The sequence below is a fragment of the Astyanax mexicanus genome, chromosome 4, assembly GCF_023375975.1.
Source record: "Astyanax mexicanus isolate ESR-SI-001 chromosome 4, AstMex3_surface, whole genome shotgun sequence".
Classification (NCBI taxonomy): domain Eukaryota; kingdom Metazoa; phylum Chordata; class Actinopteri; order Characiformes; family Acestrorhamphidae; genus Astyanax; species Astyanax mexicanus.
Window position 1 is genome coordinate 32851250 of NC_064411.1, and position 14917 is coordinate 32866166.

The 14917-nt window shown below is 37.2% G+C and overlaps 1 protein-coding gene across 1 annotated transcript in view; it reads left to right on the forward strand.

The window, feature by feature from the left end:
• The first annotated feature begins 274 nt into the window (after nucleotides 1–274).
• LOC103036681 (macrophage mannose receptor 1) overlaps nucleotides 275–14917 on the forward strand; it is a 130195-nt gene continuing 115552 nt past the window's right edge. Inside the window, exons 1-3 of the mRNA XM_049478425.1 lie at nucleotides 275–616; nucleotides 3786–4130; nucleotides 4257–4322. Coding sequence (XP_049334382.1) covers nucleotides 328–616; nucleotides 3786–4130; nucleotides 4257–4322 — 700 coding nt within the window. The 5' untranslated portion in view covers nucleotides 275–327. The remainder of the gene's footprint in view (nucleotides 617–3785; nucleotides 4131–4256; nucleotides 4323–14917) is intronic.

The following is a 14917-nucleotide window of genomic DNA, read 5'->3' on the forward strand; positions in this document are numbered from 1 at the left end:
AAACCGTATGTTTGACAAATTTTGAAAGATTACTGAGTGTTTCCAGTCGTGTTTCAAGTGCTTTCTAGGTGTTGTTGAAAATGCTTGTGGTTGAATGGGAGGAACGAGGGATGAAAAAAACAGCAAATAGTTGAGTTCATTGATTTGCAACAATAAATATTTATTAGTCCATTTTTAATGAGCTGTAAAATGTTTGTGTGTAAAGATTTAGACACATCTACTCGTGTTTATTTGTGTTCTGCTTCATTAACTACAGAACTTTTCTCCACAGACTTTTCTCCTGCAGAACAAAGTCCTCTCAGAACTTTCCATCTCATTGTGAAGACTATGACTCAGTCTGAAGCTCGAGCAGCTTGTAGAGAGAACTACACTGATCTGGTCACTGTGTGCAGTGAAGAAGAGAACGCTGCACTGATTAATCTGATCAACAGTACAGTCTGGATTGGTCTTCAGCGCAGTCAGTTCAGTTCTAAATGGTCTAATGGTGATGAAGTTACATTCAGTGCTCTGACTGGAAGCTGTGGGCCAAAGCCCTGCTGTGCTGCTATGAAGACTGATGCATCCTGGGACAATATAACGTGCACAGAGAAAAGAAACTTCATGTGTTACAAACAAGGTAAATACTGATTATTAACTATTGAGCTTCAGATTTGAAAGGTCATCTTTATTCTTGTTACTGTTTTCACACAACCATTTACCACAATTTCTTTATGCCTTATTATTAAATAATATTTTTTTTATCCTGTTATATATGCTGAATGTGTGTAAATCATCTATGTTCTTATTGGCTGCTTTGTATTTAGGAAGTTGTGCTACTTAGACACTATGTATGAGTTCAACTAAATGTACTTTAATGTTTGTATACTGTATATTATACTTTATATATGGTGCAACACTTTCAGCTGAAAATCCATGTATAAACGTAAGATGTAAAGTGAAATAATAGAACTACTTCACTACTGTACTTAAGTACTAAAAGGCTGTGTCTGTATCTACTGGAGTATTATTTTTATTCGTACTTCCACTTTTACTTCACTGCATATTTTCCATGAGTGTAATACTTTTACTCTGATACATGGTTTATGTGCTGCACTGTTAATCGTTTTATAGAAACTAGTATAAAAATGTTCAGAGCGGTCGATGCTCTGCACTGTCACTGGGTTTGATAAAGCTGTTCATCATTGAGTGAATCAAGTGATTAATCTAATCTTATAAAAGATGGTGCTGCTCCCATTCTGCCTTACACACTGAGTACTACTACTTTCAGTACTTCAGTACTATATTTTACAAATAAACTACTTAAACAATACCTAAATACAAAAAATGTTGAATACTTTAGTTCTTCCATTAAGTGTAGAGAGCTTAAAGAACACTTCAGCTTCTACTTAAGTCACTTTTTTATGATAAAGCACTTATAATGAGCACTGATAATCAGATTAACTACAGCAGTTCTCTGTGAATGATTGTGATTAATCTTATCAGGATCAATCATCCTACAATGTGTGTGTGCTAAAATGTCACTAGCCATGTTAAAAGGTTGAATAACAGGAGAATTTTGTGTTCAAACTTGGTAACTTACTAATTTGCATAACAAAAATGAAAGTGTAAATTTTCCAGATTATTGGCGTGCATTAACACATTAATGTTTAATATTTAATAAAAGCACCACACATTTAAAGAAAAGTATATAAAAGTTATTCTACAGTAAACTCTATTTCTAGATAAGATATGATCTTTCAGTTTCTTTGTTGTCTGTTAGGGCATAAAGGGGGTTGTTGCTGTTATACAGTGGCTTGCAAAAGTATTCATAATGTTGTGGAACTTGGTGGTTTTGAAGTGGAAGAATAATGCTGAATGCGTCAGGATAGAAGAGAGTAACAAAGTTTTATTGAAGTCAGACAGTGTTGCGTACACCAAGAATCTGCTCACCCAGCTAACCCGCTCATTCCTGTTTATACTCTCTCTCAGCCCCTCACCCCGATCCATGTTGCACGTGGTGTACGTGACTAAAACTCTGGATCCCTGCTGTCTTGAACCTCCCCATTACCAGCACCCAGTATTCGTACAAAAAACAGATGTTACTCTTTACCCAATCTCAAACACTTTAACATTCTGAATCATTTAATACCACGGTATTCCATTACAATACTTGAACTTTTTCACATTTTGTCACCTTACAACCACAAACTTAAATGTATTTTATTGAGATTTAAAGTAATAGACTAACAAAAAATAGCGAAAATTGTGAAGTGGAATGAAAATATTATTTAATCAAATAAAAATCTGAAAAGTGTGATGTGTAAAAGTATTCAGCCCCCTTTTACCTGCAAATACAACTGCAATCTTTTGGGGTTTGTCTCTACCAGCTTTGCACATCTGGAAACTGAGATTTTTTCTCATTCTTCTTTATAAAACAGCTGAAGCTCAGCCAGGTTGGAAGGAGAGCATCTGTGAACAGCAATTTACATGTCTTGCTACAGAAGCTCAGTGGTATTTAGGTCAGGACTTTGACTGGGTGATTCTAACACATGAATATTCTTTGATATAAATCATTCCACTGTAGCTCTGGCTGTATGTTTAGGGTCATTGTCTTGAAGCTCTCTCTTGAATTCAGTCTCAAGTCTTTTGTAGCCTCCACCAGGTTTTCTTCCAGGATTATCCTGTATTAAGCCCCATCTATCTTCTCATCAACTCTGACCAGCTTTCCTGTCCCTGCTGAAGAAAAGCATCCCACAGCATGATGCTGCCTCCACCATGTTTCACTTTGGTCATGGTGTGTTCAGGATGATGATCAGTATTATTTTTCAACTTTGGTCTCATCTGACCACAGCACCTTCTTCCACATGTTTGCTGTACAAACAGCACTTCTTATGTCTTTCTTTTAACACTGGCTTTCTTCTTGACACTCCTACATACAGGCCAGATTTGTGGAGTGCAGAACTTCTATTTGTTTTGTGGACAGATTCTCTTACTTAAGCTGTGGATTTCTGCAGCTCCTCCAGGGTGACCATGGGCCTCTTGGCTGCTTGTCTGACCAGTGCTCTCTTTGCTCGATCTGTTGATTTGGCTGGGCGGCCATGTCTTGGTAGGTTTACAGTTGTAGAAATACATTTTCCATTTTTGGATGATGGATTGTATAGTGCGCTTTGGGATGCTTAAAGCTTAGGATATATTTTTATAACCTAACCCTGCTTTAAACTTCACCACAACTTTATCTCTGACCTGTCTGGTGAGTTTCTTGGTCTTCATGAAGCTGATTGTTCATGGATACAAACCACTGAGGCCTTCACAGAACAGCTATGGTTACACTAAGACTTAATTGCACACAGCGGGACTCTATTAACTAATTTAGTGACTTCTGAAGGCAGGCAATTGACTGCACTGAACTTTATTTAGGGGGTTCAGAGCAAAGGGTGCTGAATACTTTTGCACATCACACGTTTCAAACTTTTATTTTAAAATAAATTGAATACAGTGTATCATTTTTATTTCACTTCACAATTATCTGCTACTTTGTGTTGGTTTATCACTTAAAATCTCTATATAATACATTTAAGTTTGTGGTTGTAAGGTGACAAAATGTGAAAAAGTTCAAGGGGTATGAATACTTTTGCAAGTCATTGTATATAGAGCATCTTCATGACATCAGAGACTCAGAGATAGAACAAAATTAAACTCAAATGTTGTTCTATGAGTTTCTTTTCTCTCATTGGACGCTGATGACCAAAATCTCAAAGAGTTTCTGCAGAAAAGAGCTAAATGTGTTCACTCTTTTCTCTCCACAGATCAGACTGACCTCACCTTCAGCTATCACCTGATCACTGAGAATAAGACCTGGTATGAAGCTCAGAGTTACTGCAGGAAGAACTACACTGATCTGGTCAGCATCAGAGATCAGGAGCAGAATGAAGCAGTGAAGATAGCAGGGATGAAGAGCAGTGATTTCTTCTGGATTGGTCTGCTGCGTGATGACTGGGAGTGGGCTGATGGAGGAAGATCTGCTTACAGAAACTGGGACACTATTTACCCTCGAACACCATCAACACCAACAAACTGTACACAGCTGAATAATGGGAAATGGCAAAATGTGTATTGCAGTAATTCTGCGCCTGCTGTTCTGTGCTACAACAGTAAGTCCTGACTTCACTCTCTATAACTCTCTCAGCAGTGTTCAGTATCATCTATATAAAACACTGTATATAAATCAGAGTGTCTCTGCTCTCACTCTAAAACACGCTCTGTACTCTCTCTATCAGCATCTGTTAATGTCGGTGATGACCAAATGACCGGGATGAGCAGCACTCTGAACTACTGTAAGAAAGGTAACAGGATTGACTTTTATTGAATATTAAATATTCAAGAACAACCTCAACTTAATGAGTGATTTTAATCTATTACCATTAATTTATTTCACACCCACACAAGGCATGTAACAAGGAAATCCTTAAAAATTATCTCTAAAAATGTCTTAAAATGTCCTAAAAATCGTAAAAATACCACAGACAGTAAATACAAATTTGGTTTTATTTTTGTGCACTGTTTAGTTAGATCACCCCAGTTTTGTACTGTACCCCGTTTTCATTGTACAAAACTGCTAATTTATGTTTGTTTGAAATAGTGGTTTGTCAGAAAATACAGGAATATCAAGCTCACTGTAAAATCTCATTAATGGTGCTTTGTCATTTTCTTATTGTAAAAGTGGTTGTAATTGTGTGCGTTAATTGTTACGGTTGTGGTAGGTGTTGGATACAAGTGCAGAACAGATGGAAATAATTTATTTTTATTCTATATGTTTATAATGAACGTATTAAGGTGCATATATAGTAATTAATTTTATTATTTACTTATATCGATATTGTCTATTATTTATTTTGACACTTCTATTAATAGTTTTGAAATAGTGATGTTGTGAAAAGTATGCTTATGCAACCCATTCTCCGGTCTCTTTACACAGAAGATTGGGTGGGATAACAAACGCTTCAGATAGAGTGTGGAAAAAAAGCCACATAATGGCGTGTAGAAACAAAATGAAGCTTCTTTTTTTTTAATTAAAATGTTTATTTTTCTTGGTTTATACAGGTTCAAGTTCAGGTGATTTAAAAAAAGGGGTTCTTTTAAAAATATTTTTGTGGTGTATTCTCATGGTGTTTTATCTTTGTACCTTTTTTACTCTTTTTCTTCTCTTCTACCCACTGTTACCAGTCACCCCTCTACAAAGGTGCGACAGCAAAGTTTGATCTGACTTATAATGGAAAACTCAAACCTGAGATTCGACCTGAATTAATTCATTTGAATCGAAGTGTTTCGATACACTGTTTTGAAGTCTGTATCAAAACGAAAAAGCCACATGACTGCACAAAAACAGACTTCATTATGGCACACAGTTTCGAAACGTTTAAATCTTTTCTCGAGTTTGGGTAATAATAAAGTGAAAGCAGCTGATCTGAGATTAGAGCTGAGATATATGAAACTTTAAAAATGTGATCTCTGACCTCAGAACTGTTTGTTGTGAACATGACACAAGACAACACGGTCACATTTTAAAAGAGATGCAATTTCTGTTGTAATAAATATTTGTAACAAACAATATTAATAGTATTTAATAGTATTATTATTTTTATTATTAATATTATTATTTGTCAAACCATTTGTGAAATTAAAGGACTTTAAAAAAGACTAAAGTCTGCTGGATCAGATCTTCGGGATCATTTTGAACTTAAGTTAAGAGCCGAATTACTCACCACATATCACTATGGTGGATGATTCGAAGATCTCACAAGATCTAATCTCTTTATATATCAAATGGTCAATTTGATTCAATCTCCCAAAAACCCCACTTTTGTCATCAGTAGGTTAGGGTGTATAGGGTGCTGCACAGGTGCAGCTGGTTGATAATGATCACCGCCAGGAATTATGGGACTTGGAGTTTAGAGCTACCATTTCTTCCCCTGTGTCTACCTGCCCGCTGCTGGCAGTCCACAATGCAGCACTGTCCATCACATGGTATTAAAATGGCTTAAAATGTCATTTTACCTGCAGATCCCCTGTGTAACACTTTAATTTCTGTTCTGCTTCATTAACTACAGAACGTTTCTCCACAGTCTTTTCTGCTGCAGAACAAAACAATTCTCTCACAACTTTCCATCTCATAGAGAAGAACCTGACTCAGTCTGAAGCTCGAGCAGCTTGTAGAGAGAACTACACTGATCTGGTCACTGTGTATAATGATGAAGACATCACTGCACTGATCAGACTGACTGGTATCGGCTCTGCATGGACTGGTCTGTACAGGAATGTAAAATGGTCTAACGGTGATGACGTTACATTCAGTGCTGCAACTGGAGACTGTGACTCATGGCGCTGCTGTGCTGCTATGAGGGCTGATGGACTATGGGAAAATCTTCAGTGTACAGAAACACGAAACCTCATGTGTTATAAACAAGGTAAATACTGACTATTAATTATTTAGACTTAGGCTGTTTGAGATGAATTGTTAGCTTGCTTCAGCTACAGAATACACATTATCAAATTACTGTGCCTTTAAGAGTCTTGTCGTTTTGTTTACCTGAAGATTTTTAATGATTTTAAATTTGTATCATGTTTCTAAGATTTCCAGCTACACTGAAATCGTATTTTCACACCTTAATCTTTTTTTTTCCTGACATGCATGCGTCCATCCTCTCATCCTCAGCTGCTCGAAAGGGAGGATTATTATGGAAAATGTTTTAATTCTTGAATTACATTTAAACATAGACTATTTTATCACATAACTTGTTGACTATATGAATATGCATAAATAACAGCTTGTTTGTACATTTATTTAAAAATTGTGTGTTCCAAAAAAAATTATTGACAAGTTTCATTAAAAAAGTGTAATTTCACAAAATGGCTGCAATTGAACATCAAACCACAGAATAAAAGATCTGTTATTGTGGTGCTTGGAATACTGTATAATTGATTAAAAACAAATATTGCTAAATTGATCGTTTAAAAGGTTTTTCTATTTGAAGCAATGTTTAATTTTTAACCATAAAATTGGTATTTGATAAAATCGTGGTTTATGGTGACCTTGTTTTTTTGAAGATTTTACCAGGACAGGATGGACAGCTTAAGCTTTACCTAAGCTAAGCATAATAATATAATTATTATTATTTTATTAATATTATTAATTGCTGAACATGCAGCAGCAAGTGTCCTTTAGTCCTTTAAAAATAAGACATTGAGAAGGTTGTTAAAGGATGTTAACAGCTGGTTTCTTAAAGGGGCGGGGTTATCCCAGGATGACAGCAGGGACAAGAAATACTCGGAGACGTTTAAGTAGCTTGATATTTTAGGAAAATAGTAAAACATTAGAAATGTATTAAAAAACATCTTTAAAACTTGGTAGAATATACATATATTTCAAAATTGTGTTGATTATGACTTAAAAAAAAATAAACCTGGCAAAAAAAACACCCCCACATCAAAGACAATAGTATAAATTGTATAAAAAGTACTTTTAATAAAGGTCAAAAATCCTATATATTTGTAATAAGGAATTAATGTGTTAATTCAGAGTAAATCTTGAAAAAATAATTATTACACAGAGTTTGTGTGAAATTTTACACAACAGACTCGTTGTGTTGATATTAACACTTACATTCAACACAACATTTAGATCATAAACTCCATCTACATGATATTAAATACTTATTTTGGTTCATGATAAGAGGTGTTAAATTGATGATCACAGTAATTTTATTCTTACCCTTTACAGATAAGCCTGACCTCACCTTCAGCTATCACCTGATCACTGATCAGTTTCTGACCTGGTATGAAGCTCAGAGTTACTGCAGGAAGATCTACACTGATCTGGTCAGCATCAGAGATCAGGAGCAGAATGAAGCAGTGAAGAAAGAAGGGATGAAGAGCAGCGCTTCCTTCTGGATTGGTCTGCTGCGTGATGACTGGCAGTGGGCTGATGGAGGAAGATCTGCTTACAGAAACTGGTGGGACGATCACCCTAAACCTTCTCCAGCAGACTGTGTGAAACTGGTATCAGGAAAAATGTATTCAGTACCGTGCAGTAATACTGGATCTGCTCTGTGCTACAGCAGTAAGTCCTGACTTCTTCTATTGATCTGTTTCTTCTATTGATCTGTTTCTTCTATTGATCTGTTTCTTCTATTTCAGTCTAAAACATGCTTTTCTGTTTGTGTTCATGTGTCTCTATCAGTGCACATCCATGTTAGTGATGACACCATGAGCTGGGAGAACGTTCTGGACTACTGTAAGAAAGATAACAGGGATGGACTTCTGCGCATCGAGTCTGATCTGGAGCAGGAACAGCTGGAGTCTGAGCTCAGGAGGAGGGGTGTCTCTGGGCCGATGTGGGTGGGGCTTGGACAGAAGCGAATCACTGAGCTGCTGAAGTTGTCTAGTAGACTGTCTTTGGGTCCCTGGACCAAGTGGTCTGGAGAGCGCCCACCGCCTTCCAGCTGTGGTGCCCCGAACCCTGTGGAGATATCATTCAGTGTGAAGACGAGCGTCTCTAAACTCAGAGCCGTCTGTCGACTTAAACGAACTTAACAGTTTAGTGTTTCTCTGACTCTTCGATTTCTTTCAGGAAGAGCTTCATCATTATAAACGCTCATCCGAATCAAGCAGTCGAGCAGATAAACACTAAAATGTGCAGAAATTCTTCATTTATACACCGTGTTACAAAATATTATGCAAGTGATATTTCACTCCGATTTTTACTAAATGGTCAATGTTAATAACAGTAAATATAATTTTAATTCATGACCCGTTTTAGTCCAATTTTATTAAACAAACCTCCGCCCCCTCCTTGCTGATGTCGCGGCCTTGTTGGGACGTGGTGGCCATCCATCATCTGGACCATCCAGGGTTACACGGCATTTATCAGTAAACAAGACTGTTTGGAAATTAGTCTTTATGTATGTCTGGACCCACTGCAACCGCTTCTGCTTGTGAGCTCTGGTTAGGGGCGGCAGAATAGTAGATTTATACACAACTGCATCGCAAGACTCCAGAGGCACCAGCAGCTTCAAATACCTGTTTGCTGGTTTGTAACGGCATTTTAGCAGCTGCTGTCTTAATCAGATTAATTTATCTATCAGAAACCTTCCTCATTTTGCCTTTATCTGCACAAACCTGTCTGTGCTCTGAATCAGCCACAAATCCCTGTACTTCACAGTACAATGATCACGCTTCAGTTTTTATGAAAATTCTATTGTTTTCATATCTTGCAATGGCACTGCAATATTTCATGCTTTTCAGCAACAGAGAGATCCCTTTTCTTTCCCATGTTGCTTGAAACCTGTGGCCTGCTAAATAATGTGGAACAGTGCGTTTTGAGTTTTTTTTTTAATTACTATCATTGGGAGGTTTGTTTAATAAAATTGGATTGATACTTAACAGGTCATGACTTAGAAATAATACTGACTGTCACTTGCTACACACTTCAGTTACTGTATATATTTTTTACAATGCTTAAACTTTCTTTACCTATAAGGTTTCGGTACAAAGGGTGATTTTTATAAAGTAATATTTCTACTGCATTTCTATTCCATATTTTATTTGAGAGGAAATATTGTAATGTGTTGCTGTGTAATTTCTGAACATTGAACATTTATTAACAATAAAAAGAAACAAAATGTTATATTTGTTTGTATTAATGTGTAGTGTAAATTGTGCAGCACTTTTTTCTAAGATTTTATATTAGATTAAATTATTTTACAGTAATTAGTTTAAAAAAAGTCCAGTTATCAGTTGATTCATAGCTGATAAACCACTGTTATTCTGTTGGGTTAGAAACAAATGACTGGGTAAAATTTGTATGAACATTTGAGCATATTGTTAAAACAGTCTCCCCCTGGTGGTAGAAAGATGTAGAGTGAAATGTAGATAATTTACAAACGTGCCCATTAACAACCCAGTAGAAATTTTTCGATCATACATGTTGCTTAGTATGAACACAGACACGTCCCTTACAGCTGCAGCCGAGCCACACTCAGAGACTTCGTTTTTGTTCCCGTGTCTGTCTGTGTTTCGGTTCCCTTCCCTGGTGTTTTTTCTGTTCCTGTCCCTGTGTTCGTGTCCATTCCTGTTAATGTGTTCATCACTGTCCCCTGGCTCAGTAATGTGCAGTGCCCTGTCCAGTCTTTCCTCCATTTGCATCCCCAGTCCAGTCCTCCGTCCAGTCTCTCTTTACGTCCCCTCTCTAGTCCGCCTTTCTGTCCTCATTCCAGTGTCCATCCCTATCCCCTGTCCAGTCCTCTATCAAGTCTCCGTTCGTGCCCCATGCCCAGTCTCCTTTCGCGTCCCCTGTCCAGTCCGCGTCCTCGTCCCTTGGCTTTCGTTTCTTTTTTCAGTGCCTCGGGAGCTGCGCGTTTAGGAGGGGCTTCTGTCACGTCCTTGCCCTGTTTCCAATCTGTGGTCATGTTTTTCTGTGTGTGTTTACCTGTTCCTTGTGCCTGTGCTCTCCCACGTGCTCCCTCTTTGTAGCTCCGCCCCAGTGTTAGTCCACATCTTTACCTTTAATGTTGTCACCTGTGTTCAGTTGTAGCTCCGTCCCCTAGCACCAGGTGTTTCTAGTTCCCATGTTTATTTATAGCTGCGTGTTTCCTGTTCCCGTGTCGGTCCTTGTACGTTTCACGTCTGTCTGTGCGCCGTGTTTTCACTTGTGTTTCTTCAGTCCTGGTTTCTTTTGTTTATTCCATGTTTATTTTGTGTTTATTTTTGTTAAATATTTTTGTGGTTTGCGTTTGTGTTCGCCTCCTCGTCCTTCCTGCACCCCACCTGACACCCTTTTATTACTTCAACCCCATCATGCTGAGATTTATGTGTTTGTTTATTTATTTGTTTTTTATTAATATTTTGATAAAATATGTTCGTAATTGTGGATAAACAGGTGAAAACTTCTTGGCAGTTAAATTGGGAATATTTTTAAATACTCTACAAAAATCTACATGGAATAAAATGATCATAAACAAGGGACATCTCATATTAAGGTCCTACAAGTATTACTTACAATTCATAATCATACAGGGGCTAAGCTGTCTGGGACAGGGTTAAACTTTTTTTAGTGAGAAAATATTTTTCAAAGGTTTAATTAATTGACTACCAGTTGAAATGATCAAAAATTAATTTTGAGGTAATTTTACATTTAAAAAGTATGATCCAAAATTTACATATAAATATCTCAGAGATCATCTGAATACCTTGAGAGATAAATGTGAAATTAAACAGGGTGTAAATGTCTGTGCACTCCAGCAGAGTGCGCTCTCAGCCTGCAATTATTTCTCTCTCAAATCTAAGGCTGTGTTTGAAACAGAAAATTCTGCCTCAGTTCAGCATTTCTGACATTTCAGAGGAAGCCTAAATATATATAGAACTGTTCTTTGTTCTTTTTCAGGGATGTGTTTGCTGTAATCAGGAAAACTTGTTCTTAATAGCAGCCTTGTGTTCATTTTTCCTGACAATAAACAAAGATTTTACAGATTGCTAGTTCTACAGAAACATTCACATCTGGGATGAAAAATGTCTTAATTCTTTAATAAATGTAAACTATATTATTACATTATAATTAGCTGTATGAATATTTTTTGTTATTTAAACATTGCGTGCACCAAATAAAGGTACAAAAAGGGACAGTAACACCAGGCACATTTTTTATTTTATAAAATGTCACTAATCATGAAACCACATCATAAAATATCTGCACTTCTGTGGTGCTTAAAAAATCATTTGATGGCTCAAAAAGTATTTTTTATGTAGTAAAAGACTATATAATTTCTTATGACATCTCTGTACAAGCGTCTTCTCACGACCCTCCAGTCTCCTGATAACTTTACCTTTACTACGACTTTTTTAGTCTTAAAATCCAGTAAAACCTTGATTCAGTTAAAAAATCTTTAATTTTTTTCCTGCAAATCATGTAACAGTGTGTTAGCGTGTTTGCTATTTGAGTTAAAATCAGTAATGAGGAAAGTGCAAAGTACAAGTGCAAAGTCCCCCACAGTGTGGGCGTGGCCTAAATGCGTTCTGTCTCTGTAGCTTCTGAGTTCCTTTCTCCAGCATTCAAACACATTAATGAACCAAGCAGCTCTCTACCTGTAAACACCCTAAAAATGTGGAAATGAGGTAAATGTTTGATGATATAGTGAACTAAGCTTGGTTATATTCATAAAAAAACTGTTTATGTACATTTAGCACCTGTTGCTAAAGCTAAAGGTGGTTGCTAGGCAGTTATAGTTAGCATGTTCGCTAACAGAATCAAGACTTAAGTAGTTTCTAAATATGGAGTACACAAGTGTGGACTCCCGTACTTGGCCAGGAGGAGTCCCGAGGACGGGATGACACCATACAGTTCTTATGTAATTGGAACAGCTCTGTTCTTGATCATGTGACCCTCTCAGGAGAGTAGGAGCAGGTTTTCATATAGCCGTTTTTTTTTTATAAATAAACTATATATCTGTCTAAACCCCTACATTCTTACCTAAAAATAACTTTAAACTTTGTTTTATCACACAGCAGTACTATTTTCTAAACATGTAACTTACAGTAAGTACTTTTTCCATTAAGCCGATACTGCTGCGAGGTGCATTCTGGGATGTTGGACTGTAAGAAGTCCACACTAGTCATCTTATTTGCATCTGTGATAATAAGTGGTCAATAAGAACACAATTATCCATTAACACATCGCATCCATTAATTCCAAAATTCCAAGTTTCCAATTATTTGTTTGGACCACCACACATTAAACATGACATAATATGCAGCCTTGTTAAATGTCCCTTTTATTTAATAAAGTTTTTAAATAAATTATTTTTTTCATTTTATTTTAATACAATAGTTTATTTAGGCTCACACACTATTCCCTATTTCTTTTAAGTTTGTGCATGGTGATTGGTTAACTTACCTGTCAGTCAATAGCCTGAGTAGTAGGCAGGGCTAGAACCTGCTGTGGGGAAGCTGTTACTGTAGGTCGACTTAGGTGTTTAAATACATAAGAAAGCAGGAAATTACATATGAAAATACATATGTAATTGTTAAATCTCTTAGGTTGTTAGCTAAACTTCATGGAGCAGCCTTTTTTTAGTAACGGTATCTTAGATAGCTAGTATTGATAAGCCATCGGAAGTTTGCTGGTTGAGCTGTGTTGTTGCTAAGCAGATACTGTTGAAGGTGCAGCATTCAATTTTCCTCTCTTTTTTTCTAATTCTATGCAAATGTTTCGCGCCTGTAGGACTTTTTCCTGGAAGCATATTTGCATATAGTTTCCTCATCAGTGAATTAGCTTTTTATTATGACCTGGTCTACAAGTCACGCCTCAACAGGAAGTTAGAGTGGGCTCTCTCCCCAGATGTACGTATTAGCATTATTTTATTGACAAGCGATACAGAATACAACTCCCTGCCACCAAAACAGGAGAAAAGACTAGACAAATCCAAATGGCATTATGTAACAATTCAGAGGCAGGATGCAAATGCAGGTCAGCCTTTTTATTAGTAGCCATTACAAAACAAAAACTAAGAACAAAAACGAGACAAAGGAACAAACAGTGACATAAAAACGAAGACTATTAAACAAAATAAAGGACTAACAAGGTCTGTCAAACAAAGAATCAAAAATAAACAAAGAAACAAACAAACTTAAGAAACCAAACCAGAAACTTACACAAAACGGCAGGAATGAGGGTCAAACTAACAGCAATCACACAATAAAGCGGGGTAGAACACAACAGGGTAAAACAAAAAGCACAACCACATGGAGTATTTATACACAGGCACAGACAAGGTACACCCAGAGAAGTAATGAGCAGGGTGGGGTTACAAATGAGGCAGGCGGGGCTAGTGCAGAGACAGGGTAATAAAAAACAAGGCCATGTGCTTACAGAACACATGGCTAGTAACACAAGACAGAAAAACTGAGGACAGGAGCACACAGGATCAAAAGAGAGAAATACAAGACAGGCCCAGGACAAGGTGTGACATAACCCCCCCTTTAAAAGAGGGATAACAGAGGACAGGACAAGACAAGAGACAGAACTAAGAGGGAGGAACACAGGACAAGACAGGTGACCGGACTGTGGACTAGACATTGGATATAAGGGGAGACTGGACAGGGAATGGGAACAGAGACCGGACAAAAGACTGTACAGGGAGCTGAGACTGGACAGGGGACACAGACTGGACGAAAGATCGTTAATAATTGTGAGTGTATATGTATTAGTATAAATATATAATAATACTGGATGCTGGTGATCTTTGGGACCTTAGGCAGCACTGCATTAAAAAGGCATGATTCTGTCTGTGTTCAGGAACACTACCAGAAATCATTACCTGTGAACACAGTAAGTAAGTGCAATCTACAAAAACAGTATTAGGAAGGATGCCCAAAAATAACAGTTCAATCTTCAGATAATCTGAGAACTTGTTTGACTGGTTCTCCAGTCTCCAACCATGGAAACAGATGCAGCAGCCCTACGTCAGCGTGTTTCTGTGTTTATTAGAACATTTGTTTATCAGCTCCTGCCCACACAGGGTCTAACCTTACACTGACGTTTTTATGATGAGCGTCATCCTTGTGTTTCAAACATTTCCACCTCATTCAGCAACGAGAACTTCAGCAGGTAAGATCTTTCTCACTACATGATCTCAACGGGGCTGGATTCCTCAAAACATCTCAGCACAAAGATTATTCTTAGAGAGTAGAACGAGCATCACACGGAACACTCTCTCTACTATCTCTCAGGATGATCCTGATGCTGAGATGCTTTTGAAAAACTTGGTTCTGATCTGTTGTTGTTGTTTTTTACATTATTTGATAGTGTTTAATTATGTAGCTGTGTGTAAATTGGATTACATTCTTCATACCTCAGAACTGGTGGGAGTTTTTGGGGTTGTCATGGCTA